At 47.9% G+C, this 14162-nt stretch overlaps 1 protein-coding gene and 1 long non-coding RNA gene across 2 annotated transcripts in view; one reads left to right on the forward strand and one right to left on the reverse strand.

Annotated features, from left to right (window-relative positions):
* The window catches only part of DRC11 (dynein regulatory complex subunit 11), a 105649-nt gene extending 104989 nt beyond the window's left edge, over positions 1 to 660 (reverse strand). Inside the window, exon 1 of the mRNA XM_075755934.1 lies at positions 428 to 660. Within this exon, the coding sequence (XP_075612049.1) occupies positions 428 to 438 (11 nt within the window). The 5' untranslated portion in view covers positions 439 to 660. The remainder of the gene's footprint in view (positions 1 to 427) is intronic.
* The window catches only part of LOC142602308 (uncharacterized), a 109216-nt gene that overhangs the window by 38994 nt on the left and 56060 nt on the right, over positions 1 to 14162 (forward strand). The window lies entirely within an intron of this gene.

Here is a 14162-nt window from a genome sequence, read left to right on the forward strand (position 1 = left end):
CTTTTAAAGGTTTGTATTGTGCTGAAGGCATGAGGAGCTCATTAGAGGGGGGGAAAAAAACCCATTATGTGCACATTTTTGTCTGTAAGAGAGGAAAAAGTGGGTTTTTGCAAGCAGAAAAGAGCCTGGTGTCTGAGCAGGAATAATATTAATATTGGCTAAGCACTGCTGAGGTGAGCCGGTTACTCCGAGGGCCGCATCCTGCCCTGCCCACAGCACCCCTGCGGCTGCCTGCCCTCCGCCGCCACCTCAGGGGCCCAGGCCGGCGGACAAGGCCCGGCGGAACCGGTTACACCGCGCTGGTACCGGCAGGTGTTTTGCTTTGGAGGTACGTGCTGGAGTTTAGCCACCCCCCTCCCCTTAAACGCGGTTTTCTCCCGGGTACCTGCGGCCCCTCGCCCCGCCGGGTCCCCTCCGCGCTACTCACGCCTGAGACATGTTTCTCCGCCGCGGGGGCTGCTGCTGCTCTGCCGCGGGGCTGGGCCGCACGGTACGGCGCCCTGATACCGGGCCCGGCCCGGCCCGGCCTGCCCTGCCCCGGCTGGCGGTGTGTCCGCGGCCCGGGCAACCGTGCGCCCTGCGCGGCCCCTGCCGTTACCGCGGAGACGGGGCGGGGGAGGCGGCTGCGGGCCCGGTGCGGCTTCAGGACCGGTCCTGGCAACAAAGTGAGGTTCCGTCCTTTCTCCCCCCCCCCTTTCTCTTTTGCCCCCCCCCTTTCTCTTTTGCCCCCCCTTTCTCTTTTGCCCCCCCCTTCTCTTTTGCTCCCCCCCCTTTCTTTTTCTCTCCCCCCCCCCCCCTTCTTACTAAGTTGTTCTTCCAGTTGCATTGGCATTTTTCCTCTATTCCCCCCTGTTTTGTTTCTTTCCCTGAGTACCTATTAATTAAGTTTCTAGTGGCTTCCCATTCCCTTACCACTTAAAAACCAGTTTATTATTTTTCCCCTTGCAACAGCTGGAGACCTGTCTCATGCTGTTGTATTTCTTCCATTGGTTGCATCCCCAAACCGAGCACATCTGTACACCCAGGGCAGCTGGGGACATCTGTCTCCATCCCACCTATTGGCATTTCATCACTCCTAGCAGGATTTGCTCTTTTGCTGTCTTTTTTTTTTTTTTTTCCTTTTAAATTTTAAAACAAAAAAGCAAGCCATGAGGGAAACAGGAGCACATTGCGATGCAGCCTGTAAAATTGTAATTTCTGAGCCCTGTTTGGTAGGAGGCCGGTTTCAAGAGTGATACAGCTGTTTTGACTCCTTGTAAATGATGTCTAGCTGGTAGTGAAGCTGGAGTTTTTAAAGAATAATTGTTTTAATTTATTGCCTGTGTGCAGAATGAGAAGCATCTGTTGCAGAACATTAAAAGGTTCCTTCTTAAAAGGGGGAAAATCAAAGCTAGAGAGACAGGATTGCAGCATGTCATATTTTTTTGGGGAGCGGGTGAGGAAGGGAAAAACCAGCAAGTCTAGGACATTGAGTGTTTTGCCAGCAGTTGCGATTTTTTGCCATAAATCTCAGTATCTAGGTTCCTTTGCTCCCCCCCCCCGCCTTGAAGCCCTAGCTCGTGTAATTAGGTGAGACTCTTGGCTAGCAAGTTTTCAAAATAAAGTTCTTAGCCCCCGTGGTTTTGGAGAAAAAGCTGGAAAATGCGAACCTTGAAGGATCAAGACCATAACAAAAGGCACCTAAGGCGTATTATTTCTTGAGCCGTTACGCTGGCTGTGCGCGTCGTGTGATTTCTTTTGGTGTATTGGATCGGTGGGTTTGAGCCGTGCAAGTAAGCAATCTGAGTTTCTTTGGTGGAGGTGTCAGAAAATGGTGTAAAATCAGCTCGTAATTAGCTGTGCTAATCTGAAAGTGGTTCTTCAAGCTGATGCAGTTTACGTGGGAAGTTTGTCTGCTTCCTTTCAGCGCCTGATTCTCATCTGTCTGCAGGTCAGGGAGCACTCAAAAGCGCTAAGTAACTTGTGTTTTGTTCTTATTTAATACCTTAACCGAGTCTTTGGAACCCGGATGGGACCCTCATATTTTTATTTCCATTAATGTGAGCGTTTGTACATCAGTTTTTTGCTGAACTATTTTTTTTTTAAGCTAAGATTTTTACCTGCAGAATTGCAGCAATTCTGTCTCCATCAGTGCGTGTGGTTTTAAGGACCGATTTGGCCGTAACCCCTAAGTAATATAACTTTTCCCATAGACTTCAAGGTGCCGTTCCCAAATCTCCAAGAGAAAGGGAGTAACGCTTGCAATTCAGTAAGTAAATTCAAGAATTGGAGCCAGAATAGAAAATTACTTTAGTTCTTTTAACTTGCAATGCATCACCCAAATAGCTTCTAAAATTAATAGCTAAGCAACCCATTGCACATGTTTCACATAAAGAAATAGGAAGTTTTCTGAAGGAATTGAAGTGAGAGCAACAAGATTGCCTGATATGATGCGGATGTTAATTATTAATCTGAATTTTTTGCCCTCTGTTAGCACCTCAGTGCCACGGTGCAAAGGATGGTCTTTATTGTGCCGGAAACTATATTAAGATAAAGTAATGCCCATTGCTCGCTTCCTCTCCTCCTTCTCCACCCCTCAAAAAAAAAAAAAAAAAAAAGTTGGAGGAAAGCAAACATCTTCCTTTTAAAAATGGGAAATTAAGCCACAAGAAAACGATGTGCATAAGAGCATGCAGGGAGCCTGTGTGCGAGCTGAGGGGCTTTTTATTTTCAGCAGTTTGTAGGGAACTTGAAGAAAAAAAAAAATCATGTTGCTGGGAAAAGTCATGCAGCAAAATTAATTACGAAATAAGCAGAGTTGATATTTTTTTATGGGAAAAGAGCCTGCTTTGTAGCTGAAATGGGAGTAGCATACAACTGAGAATAAGTAATTGGTTTAGCCTAAGGAAATGGACATTTATAAACAAACTGGGGAGTCTGAGATGTTCTGGTTTGCTGTAGGTTTCCAGTTGAATCCTTGAGCTTTCAAGTAACTTGAATTGAGAGGACGCAGGTTTGTCTGGGCTGTTTGGACAGTGCTATCCTCAAAGGACTGCCCTGTGATATATTTTCTGCTGTGGCTGCATCTATGCTTTGAGTTTGTCACAGCCACTCTCCATCCCCATTTCCAGCTTTCTTCTCCTTTTCTTTCCTTTACCTCCCTTCTCATCTTTTCCCCTGGCGCACTGCAGCCCGAATTGCAGCTGAGGTCCAGCAGAGCATTGACAGTCAACGCCACGAAGTATCTCGCTCTTTCCAGTCCAGGATCGCGTGTCTCCAATAATCCCTACAGGCACCAAACCATCTGAGATCTCTAGATACCACCAGAGATTAAAGGGAGTTGTAGTGTTGTATATTACAGAGCATCGATAGCATCAACAGCAGCGTATTGTATATTACAGAGCATCGATAGCAGTTTCCTCATCCAGATCACATTGCATTAAAAATTAAACTGTGTTATTTAATCTGTCGAGCAGGAATAGGTGATGGTTTTTATACAGCGTGTTCCTTTTGGCATCGATAATTCCTTAGGCTCTTACAAATACAAGCTTAAAAATTCCACTGCCTTGGAAACTAGGTGCCATCATTTTTTCAAAAAAAGTCTTTTATTACGAGCTTAAGAGGCGACTAGTGAGCTTACAAGGGGATAATGTATAAAACTGGAGGGCCTTGTCCCTCTAAACGCAGGTCCTTGGCAAAGAGCTTAGTGCACCTGTCTCTTATTGAGTAGGAGCTTAAGTAAAGCAAGGAACAGAACAGAAAAAACGTTCTGCCTTTGCAACTCATATTTCAAAGCGCTTAAAGGTCTGGATTGTCTCTCAAGGCACAGGACGGAAGGAGGAATAGGGTTTTTTTGCGTGTTGCTGGCCCAAAGAGCCTGCAGAGGCTGTGGGTCGGGGCTTCCTCTATCGTGCGGGATGGATGAGCTGAGGTTTTGGTCCGCTGCTTGGGAGTCACGGATCCTGTTGCTTGCTTAGCCGTGGGGACAGGTATGAGATATCTGCATCTCCCTGGGGTGTGGGATGCGATGTCTCTCGTTGACGTCAGAGGTTGTCGAAGGGGCCTGTCTGTGTGCTGCTAACGAGCTGGATGAAGCTGGGCTTGTGAAGAAAGAAGTGTTCCACAGCCCTGCCCCAGAGCATTGGTGTGTCTCATCCTGGAGGACTCAATAGAGGATCTCTCCTGCAAGGGACAGCAGCTGTGATGGCACTTAGAGCAGGACAGCTGTCCCCAAACAGGGACCTGGTTGCAATCGAGATGCACAGCAGACCTGTGAGTCCAGGAACATGAGAAGTAGGACCTCCAATGAGCAAGCCTGGGGAGATGTTGCTCAGGGCTTCCTTGCAGGTGGGTGTTTAATTTTCCTTTAGGCTTGGATTAAAGTGTGTAAAGGAGCTCTGGGTGGCTTTTTGCTGTAAACGTGGGGACTTAGGTCTGCCTCGCGCCTTCAGTGTTGGCTTCCAGCTCAGGCTGACACCCAGGAGGGACAGTTCTACCAGCTGGGGTGCGCCGGTCAGTTCATGTAGCCTTGCAGTCGGTCGCTGAGCTATTTTGCCAGTTAACTACTGGATCTACGGGAGGTCTGCTGCTTACTTCAAGGCTAAGCGAAGGGGATTTGTTGGCAGTCAGGTCTGTTAGACTTTGACACAGCACCAGCGTGTTCATCAAGCCCGAGCGTGGTACATGGAGGAGGAGGATTGGAGCAGAATTAGAAGGTATAAAGTTCAAATCTAATTTAAAGAATTTTCCTCTATCACTTAAATGTGGGAAATGTTCCTGTGGTTTCAGGTATAAAATGTCATACTTCATAAGGAGCGTGCGTTTTAAATCTCAGCCAGATATTAAATGCCATGCCACACTCCACTTCTCTCTTTGTTGAAAAGTAAAACCCCAAATCATCTCTCCTGAAATAATGTTGTTCGATAAAATTAAAGCTTTCAAAAGAAGCCGGTTCAAATAGCATCAGCTCTCTCTCATTTGGAAACATCGGGGAGCATATTGATTTTATTCTGTATTGACAATTGCTCATCGGTGTTCGGCTATTTAATTATCTAGGATGCTGTTCTTAGAGATGCCTACCAGCATCAATCTTGCAGTCGATACAGATTGACAATTAACATGCACCAGATTTTTGGTTTTTTGATTATTTTTGTGTGTGCAAAAGAAAGAGAAAAAAAGATCAGACATGGACTTCTGGCAATTATCCAAGTAATTTGTTAGCAGAGATTTTAGAAAACTGGTTGGCTTGAACGTTTGGCTTCAGCTAGCAAATTTTTAATAAATTAATGCAAACACTGTGTCAAGCTTTAGTCACTTAGGGCAAAGGTTGCTTCTACATTATTCTGCAAAACAAATAGTGTAAATAAGTAGCATTTTTTTTTGGTTGTGTAATGCGAAGATGTATTCAACATTGCACGTGAAATGGCACTTCTGAAAGGACCCATTTCAGTTCTTTTAAGATATACAGACCCTCTAACCACTTATTCACTTTATAGACTCACCAGTCAGCAATTTAAAATGTTGTATATGCTTCTCGCTTATGGTTTTGATGGAAAAATGACAAGAAGTTTGATTGTTAACACTGGCTACGTGTACATTAATCACTGAAAACTTCAAGAATTCTCACTTTTTAAGCAAATGAGGAGAAAATGCTACATGACGTAAGCTGCTAGCTGCGCCTTTCGATTGTGGTGGGATTTTAGCTGAGCTGAGCCCCCATGTCTCACGCCGTGGCGAACGGGCAGGAGGCTTGGTGGGACCAGCGCCAGGTTGGCGAGAACTCAGAACAGCAAAGTGCCACTTGTGTGCCATGGTGGGAGGAGGATGAAGATGTTGGTCTCTGATGTGGTCAGTTTATACGTGCGCCGTTTGGTGGTTCTGTTCATGGAAAAAAAAAATAGCTGTGAGGTGTTATCGTGAATTTATGGGGCAAGTCTTGGCTTCAGCTGTCCTCCTTGATGCGTAAGATGGAGAGGCTGTTGGAAAGTGGCTGGGGAGCTGGTGTTTCGGAGGATGACCAGGGTAGAGAAGACGATGAGCAGGGGGCAGGAGAGGCAGCTCAACCCTTCAGGGGTCAAGTCTGGATTAGGAAGATCTTCCAGTCCCACTGCCTGGTCAAAGGGAAGAATTTGAGCTCTGGGACGCGATGTCTGTAAAGCCAGCAACTGCGAGTGGCTTGGGCCTAAAGGAGAAGGGGATGTTAACCATCTGCTTTAGCAGTTCATTGCCCAGAAGAGGAGGAATTCATCTGTTACTCGTGCACGAAGGCTGTCGTTTCATTGTGTTTTGTTTTGTTTTCCCTTCTGCTGTCCAGAAAAGCACCTGTTGAGTTAATCCTCTTTGATTCAACTCAGAAGCAAGGAAGTCGAACTCCTTGAGAGGCCAAGCAGCTCAGCTCTCATTTCCCCAGGTTTCTGGGGGAGGGCTCTAGCTGGTGTGTTTTGAAGGCTTCCAGAAGCGAAACTATCAAAGCAGGGAAGGGAGGATATCAAGGGGAGGGAATACTTAATTTTGCTGGACATAAGGATGACTTGAGTCAAGAAATGTTAGCCTGGGAGGGAGAGATACTTTGGAGCTTCCCAAGTTGTTCTTGAGGATGGTGAGAAATGTTCTAGAGGTTCCAATGAAAACTAATTTGATTTAAAAAACAAGCAAACAAAACAGTGTCTGACTAAATTGGATGCATCCTGTGTTTTTGTGTGCTGAAAAGCAAGAAGAAAGAACAAAATGTCAGCAGAAAGTAACCTGAGCATACAGTGATTTTTTTTGTAGGGAGCCACAAGCCATCAGCAGCTGAAATTTGGTGGCAACCTTTGGTTCTGCAGATGTGCTTGGTGCAGGGAAAGAGATTCCTCCCGAGGGTGTCTTGGGAAGGGACCCTCTGTGTCTTCTCTAAGGTCTGGAAGAGTTTTTCCCCTGGCCATCAGGATCCAACCTTAAGTGCTGAAGGCTAAGGTGGATGAGGAGTTTCCTCGATCCCTCCCCATAACTGCTCCTCTCTTTGTGGTTAGGCTCTAGGGACATAATATCCAGTATCTGGTGACTCAGTTTCCATCTGGAGTGTCGAATGAGTTAGGTTTAACTAACATGGTTGTATTAATGAAGCAAAACCAACCACTTATGCCCAGCTGATTCATTAGTGACAGCAAGATCTCAAGGGTTAACAATGTCCCACCTAGAGCTGAAGGAACAATACAAGCCGTCCGTCCCTTCCGCGTTGCACGTGCGTCACTTCTGCGTGGAAATGAGTGTGAAACTTCTTTTTTTTTTCTTCCCTCCTCCAGGTTCAACTTCTCGCGCTATAAATAAACGGCGCAGTGTGAGAGAAAAATGAATAACAAGGGGCTGTAGTTTTTTAGGTGCCTGTGGCAGGATGTTTTCTTGATTATCCTGTTTCTTGTAAACACTGGCGATGGCTTTTGTAGCCCAGATGTAGAAGCAGCCTGGGTTCATTGTTTGAACACCTGCTGTCCTTTCAAATGGACCCAATGCCAGCCCATTGATAAAATTCAGACTCAGAAACCTGCAGCACCAGGCTGAGCTCCTGTAGATAGCTCAAAAAAAAAAATAAAAAAAATCCTTGAGGATCTGACATCCGCCCTGGGTTTTGTTGTTGTATTTTTTTTTTCCTCATTATATTTGATTGGGAGGGGAAGGGAAGCTCAAGATTATTTTTTTCCCCTGCTCTCGTTCTCACAATAGCAATAAAAACAATACTTGCTGGCTTCGAGGTGCTCAACGGTGAGAAATAACAACAATAGTTCACTATGCAAGGGCGCAGCCAAATTTATGAATGAAACTGGTGGCTGCAGTTTTAGTTTCCAGGCCCGTCTCTGCTTTTGGTATGATGAGATGAAATAAAAAGGCCAGAGAGAAAACAGCTCGTAGCTATCACAATGTTGTAGCTGGGAGTGAGCACAGGGAAAGATTTTATCTGTGTTTGAAGGGTAGCATGGGGTCTTTCTGCTTCCTGCATCAAGATCAAAGCATGAAACAGGTGAATTTGCTCAGTTAAACGGAGGCTTTGCACTATTTTCTTTATCTGGCACTAGCCCACGGTGGTGTAATGCCTTTGAGACTGCAGTCTCAGCTCTTCCCTACGTAGGGTAAGTGAAGTCAGGTAGACCCTCGCTGGGACAGGTCTGCTTTACAAGGTGCACGATAATGCCACCAGCCCTTGGAAGAAAGGGGACCGAAGGCACCGAGTATGCTTGTTTCTGCAGGTATAGGTCAGTTATGCACCTTCTACACACCTGAATGTTTCGTTGGTTGGGACTTGAGGGCTAAAAGCTGCTTTTTGGGGAGGGGAGACCCTCCCAGGCTCTGGAGCAAGAGGTCGGAGAGATGAGGTGGTCAGTGAGGGCAACATGCGGTTTAGCAGCCCCTTCTCGGATAGGAAACTTGTTTTCCACAGTGTTGTTCAGAGCAGGAGAGATTTTTCTGGTGTCGAGGTCTCTTCTGTACTTCCCCGCTCTTCCTGCGTCCCCCACCTGTGCCTTTGGCTGCACAAGCAAAGGAGACGTGCTGCGATTTATTTACTGCTGCTTTGAGCGGGGGAATTGGACCAGATGGCCTCCAAAGGTCCCTTCCATCCTCAACGACTGTATATTTATCTTGCCGAGAGAGTCAGATGCCAACAGAGGGTCCTTTACAAAAGCACTTAATGGGTCAAAGGCTTTCTCCCCCCACCTCTAAAAATGAGATCTGGGATTAGAAAGAAAGCAGTCCAGCTCCAAAATAATAATTTTTGTCTGAGACAGGTGAAATCGGGAGCCAGACCTGCATGTGCCGTGGCTTCATCCTGCTTGAACAGACGTGGCCAGCCCCAGATGTTGGGCAGAGCAGAGGGCAGGGTTCGAAGGACTCCTTGCTCCAATCATCCCACGTGTCCTCCTGCACTCCCTGGGCTCTTAGGGGTGTCCTAGAAGAGAGGACACTGCTCCAGCTGTGGGGTGAAGCCATGGAGAGACCCATAATCTGTTGGGGAGGGAGCCCACCCTCCTGCTCTTGCTCCTCGGCCCCCAGCCTGCGAGCGGGGTCCCAGGGAGGAAAGCACCTGAAGATAAACATCCATGCAAAGCGCCCTGTGCGTCTGCCTTTCGTTAAGCCACGTGTAAAAAAAAAAAACAAACCCAAAAAACCCCATCGTGCAAAGTGTTGTGTTGGCGTGTGTGAACGTCCACATGCGAGAAGAGCACACGCTGTCCCTGGACCGCGGAGCAAGCGGCACGTAGCGTGCCTGTCGTTATTTGGCTGCTGGAGGATGCCACCCCACAGGCACCGCGGGCAGGAGAGCTGCTACAAGCCGACCTTTGCTGGAGCACAGGGGGGCACAGGGACCCTCCTGGGGTGGAGGTGGGGCACGATAACCTCTCAATAAGCAGCACGTGGGAGGAATTTGTGTCTTAAATCCATTTATAGCTGCAGAGCGAACTCTTTTGTACTCCTTTCAGGATGTGGCTCTGTCCTTGCGAAGTGCCGCGTGTGCAAGCCTTTCCTTTTTACCCGGCGTTTTGGTTGGTTTGAACCATCTTTTTACTGGCCGTGTTTAAGAACAAGATAGCAAGGGGCTGGAAGATGCTTAAATGTCCTCAGCTTGCTTATGCACGTGCTTTCTGAGCAAAATGCCTGTTTGCTGATATCATCTTGTACGGCTCTGTGTCAGAGCTTTGCTACATTTACTAAAAATGCTGCACTAAGCACATGAAATGCTTACATGAATTTTTCGAGCTTGCAGAGGGAGGTGTCCTTGATGACCTTTCGCAGTAATTACAGCAGTTAGGAGACGTTTGCCCCAGGCAAACCTCTCTTTAGCTCTTCAGCTTGTGCATTTAGAGACTTGGTTTGGATTTCCCCTTCCATGTTCTTCTGCAAAACTGCATCCTGGCTGCTGCTGTCTTAGTTTTCCCCTAAAATCTATCAGTTGCTGTTGGGAGGCAGTGAAAGCTGCTAGGTATTTTTACAAAGAAACCAAATATGGTTTTAAGGAAGCGTTTATATTTCCTCTTTGTGTTTTGCTTTTAGACCCTACCTTCCAGAAACCCTTTTTGCCCAAGAAAAATGGAGACAATCAGACTAGTATTTCTTTTAAAATGAGTAAGAGATGGAAGATGAACATCCGTGAGCAGCAAGTTTCCTTTCAAGCGATTCTGAGCAAAACCAAAGCCTTTTTGAAGTGGTTTGCTGCAATCGTAGTTTGCCTTGCTTCCTGCTTATGCTTTTGGCAGTTCATTTCTTGGGCACACCTCCCGGCACGTTGTGTGTGGTTACAGGCGGTTGGGGGAAGTTGGAAGGCCAACAAGAGGCGAGGCTTTAAAACCTTATTTATTTCCTTTTCTATGTAGAATGCTGCTAACGAGACATTGGCGTTTTATTCCTTCCTACCATCAAGGTGCAATATCTCCCCCAGCGTCAGCACCGATGGAGGCAGGGAGGGGTATGAAAGAAATGGGAATAGGAGAGAGATTTCATGCTGGATGAGCCCCCAGTTAGGAGTCCAGACTGTGGGCAGTGTCAAAAAAGCTTTGTTTAGTCTGCGGTCGGTAGCTGGTGGTCGCTCTTAGCGTGAGCCCTGGGAAGCGAGGTGTCCTCCTTCTCAAGCTGGCGTGATTTACAGTGTTGGGATACAGCTCCAGCGCAGCTGCGGGATCGACGGAGCCAAAGCAGAGGGGAAACGTGTGCTGGAGAGCTTGTCTTGGTGCCACAGGGTGAGGTGCGAGGACAGAGCTGCTCCTTCCCCACGCCCATGCTTGCAGGGACATTTCTCTTGATGGCCAGTTCTTCCCTTCCCGCCGCCCTCTGCGATATCTGGTCCTTGTGCTGCCCCGTGGTTGTGCTGGCGGAGCTGTCTGTGGGACCTCGGGATGCACAGGGTGAGGATGAAGGAAGATTAAGATGGCTTTGGAGCCGCAGCGTGGGGCGCTGCTGGATGGTGGGGACGTACCGAGTGATAAAGGCTGAAGACATTGCTGCCCCACCAGCCATCCAGCCGTGTCTGCGAGAGCAGGAAGCACCTACTGAGCTCCTCCTGGCCTAATTTCTTTAAAAAATGTGTTCTCAGAGCAGGATTCCACCAGCTCGGTGAAAAGTTGTGACTTGCAGCAAGGCTGTGGCTTTGTGTCACCATGGTCATGCCAGCTCCTCCAGTGGTGCAAGCGATGTTTTTGCCTTTGCCTGCTGTGCTCCATCCCTCTACACCAGCAGAGGTGCTGAACGCCTGAATTCTGCTCGGCAGCTGTTTCAGAGCAAGATGCTGTTCTCTTTGCTTGATCAGCGTGCGCGTTAAAGTGTCTGTTGATTATGTTAATGCAGTCTGATGCCGGGCTCTTGCAAAGACCTCCTCCTGCTGTTGAAGATGGTGATGGAGACCCTCACTGGAACGAGTGATGAAGCAGCGTATGTGGGATCAGAGGGTGGGTGGGAGATCTGGGGACATCTGAGCCACGTGAAACACGCTGGATGGTGAAGATCTGTCAGCTTTCTGATGTCCTCGTGTGCGTGTGGAGTCATGCCGGCGGTGATGGTCTCATAGTGACCTCGCATCGCCTTGCACAGCTGCAGCCGGGAAATGTACCTTCTGGCAAGGCTCCTCGTCCAGGTCTTCACCATCCCATAGCAGAGTACCTTGGTCCTGGCCACGTGTATTGTGTGGACAGGCCGTGGACCATCTCATTCCTGCACTGGTGAGGAGGAGGTCCCATAACAAGAGGAGAAGGGACCACAGAAATGGCAAATGCATAAATGTTGGGTGCTGCATCACAGAGAAGGGAGACCAGGCTGAGGCGGCTGCGTCTCCCTCTTGACGTGTGAAATGCGGCAGGTTCGTATCAGTAGTGCGGGTTCCTGGCTCTTCTGAGCTATGCCTCGGTTAGATGTGGTTCCTTCACCGAGTCTCCTGTCTCGTGAGCAAGGTTCCCAGGTTTAATTAGAGCCTTATTTTCTTTTTGGATCACGTAAAATGCACTGATAAAGAAGAGCAGCCTTGATGCTAATTTTCTCATTGGCTCGTGCTGTCGTACGCTATTTCCGTGCAGATGGTACCTCCGGGCTCCGGTGTTGGCGCAAGGTGCTCTCCAGTCCCAGCATGAAAGGACCGCTGGGCTCACGAGTTAAGCGAACAGGCTTTTGCTCCGAATCCAGAGGTTAGCAAAGAGCATCCCTAAGAGATGCAGCTTGTGTTGCTAAAAATGCCTGGAAAACTGGATAGCAGCCTTTGCCTCTTACTGGTACCTGGCCTGAGGAGGAGCAGGATTTAAGCACGGACTTCAATTTCAGCATGTGCTTAAGTGTTGTCCTGAATGGAGACTCTCTCGAGCTTTTACTGAAATGCTTTTCTGAAGCAGGGCCAGCAGGCTGTGAAAGTCATCTCTTGTTTCTACCCCACTGCGTAGATGCTTATTGTGGCTCGCCGGCTACTTAGGCGAGGAGAAAAATCACTTTATTTAGTTGCAGCTAGCTAAGTAACTGAGAGCAGGCAGGTTAGGGGAGTTGTACGTGAGCCGGGGGCGAGACATCTGACCTTGTCTCTTGTCTGTCTTGTTTCTATGATCCTGATTCTGCTCTAAATTAATTCTTTTGTTTAGCTGCTGGGTTGTTGTGTTTTGTTTTGGGGTTGGTTTTTTTTTTTTTCTTCCTTTTTGTTTTCGCATGAATGCATGTCTCTATATTTAGGTCTGCTGGGGCGGGATGTTATGAATAATTGTTGATTGATATTATTAAACACTAACACGCTTGGCTGTGTTGCACTAATGATGGGGCTTTGGGGATATGCAAATCAATTAATTGCAGTAATTGCCGTAATAGCTGTTTTGGAGGATGCTGTCGAAGAGCCCTTGGGAGCGTGGACAAAGAGGGAGATGTTTGGAAGTGTGAAGAAAAGGGTGCTTGAGAGTCACTGGGGATGGCTCATTCAAGCTGCTGATTTGTAAAGTTGGGTTTGTTTTGCTCTCCAAAACCCACTCACACCAAATCTTGTTTCAGAGTTACCCCAGCGTGGCTACTCCTGGACTTTTCCCAGGGCCGCTTCTGCTGAGCTGGAGCTGAAGCAGCTCACAGATGAGCTCACAGAGCCTTTCCCAGGTAACCTCTCGACTTAGAAATATGGGATGCCTCCTCGAAAAACACTCAAGGAAAAGAAATGTTTCCAATATTAGACCTCTGCATCGCCTCGCACTGAGCGGTTTTGGTTTGCTAGCTGATTCCCATTCACAACAAGGCTTTTTCCCCTTCCGTGGCAGCACCACGGGGCCTCGCAGTGGGCACAGAAGGGACGTGAGATGCCTCAGGAACCATTGTGGGGACGCTGCGGAGGGAATGGGATTTGGGTATTGTGAGGATGGGGAGGAAAACATCTCTTCTGGCTTCTTCCCCGTCCTATATGTGCTCTCCCCTGCCTTTGTGTATTATTGTATATTCTTTTGTCTGGGTTTCTACGTGCAACATGCTTTAGTCTCCGTGCTCTGGGGCGAGTGTTCAATGTGGTGCACAGATGGTGTTCCCAGAAATCCCGTTATTTGCTAATGGGATTTTGTGCAAAGCGTTTCCACTGTTCTTTTCAACAGTCTGCGTGTTTGTGTAAATATGTCCAGACCCTCGTCTTGCTGAGACGCTCTCTCCCATGCCGCTGAGAAGCACGGCTTTATTTTTCTGTTTATCTGGATTTTTTTTTTTAATCCCCGAGAAGGATGTCAGACCAGCTTCTGTGGCAAGCGGTGGATGCAGGACGTGAGCGGCGCTGAGGTCTGTACCTGCACGATGTCACGGATGTCACAACCCTGCCAGGTGGCCAGGCCAGATCAGTTGAGGCACTCCGCTCTCGTGCCCTTGTTACCTTGCTGGTGGTCCCGTCCTTACGTTTTTGCACTGATGTATGGTTGAGATAAGCTTATCTGCTCAGCAGCTTACCCCCGGGTCTTGCAACATTCCTGTAATGCAATGTTCAGCTATTATGTTGCTATTCCCCTCTGCGCCCTCCATTCTTCAAGTAGTGCTCAAAATCATGATATAAATAGCAAAAGCCTAGAATACGTTGCTTTTATCACCAGAGGCCTTTCAGAATAGGTTAGACGTGTGCCTGATGGGGATAATACAGCGCTGACTCTTCCACGGGGCACAGAGCTGGACTAGCTGACCTCCCGAGGTCTTTTCCAACCCTTATTTTTTCCGTCGCTGCGTGACATTCGCCG

Source organism: Balearica regulorum, chromosome 6, assembly GCF_011004875.1.
Source record: "Balearica regulorum gibbericeps isolate bBalReg1 chromosome 6, bBalReg1.pri, whole genome shotgun sequence".
NCBI classification, from domain to species: domain Eukaryota; kingdom Metazoa; phylum Chordata; class Aves; order Gruiformes; family Gruidae; genus Balearica; species Balearica regulorum.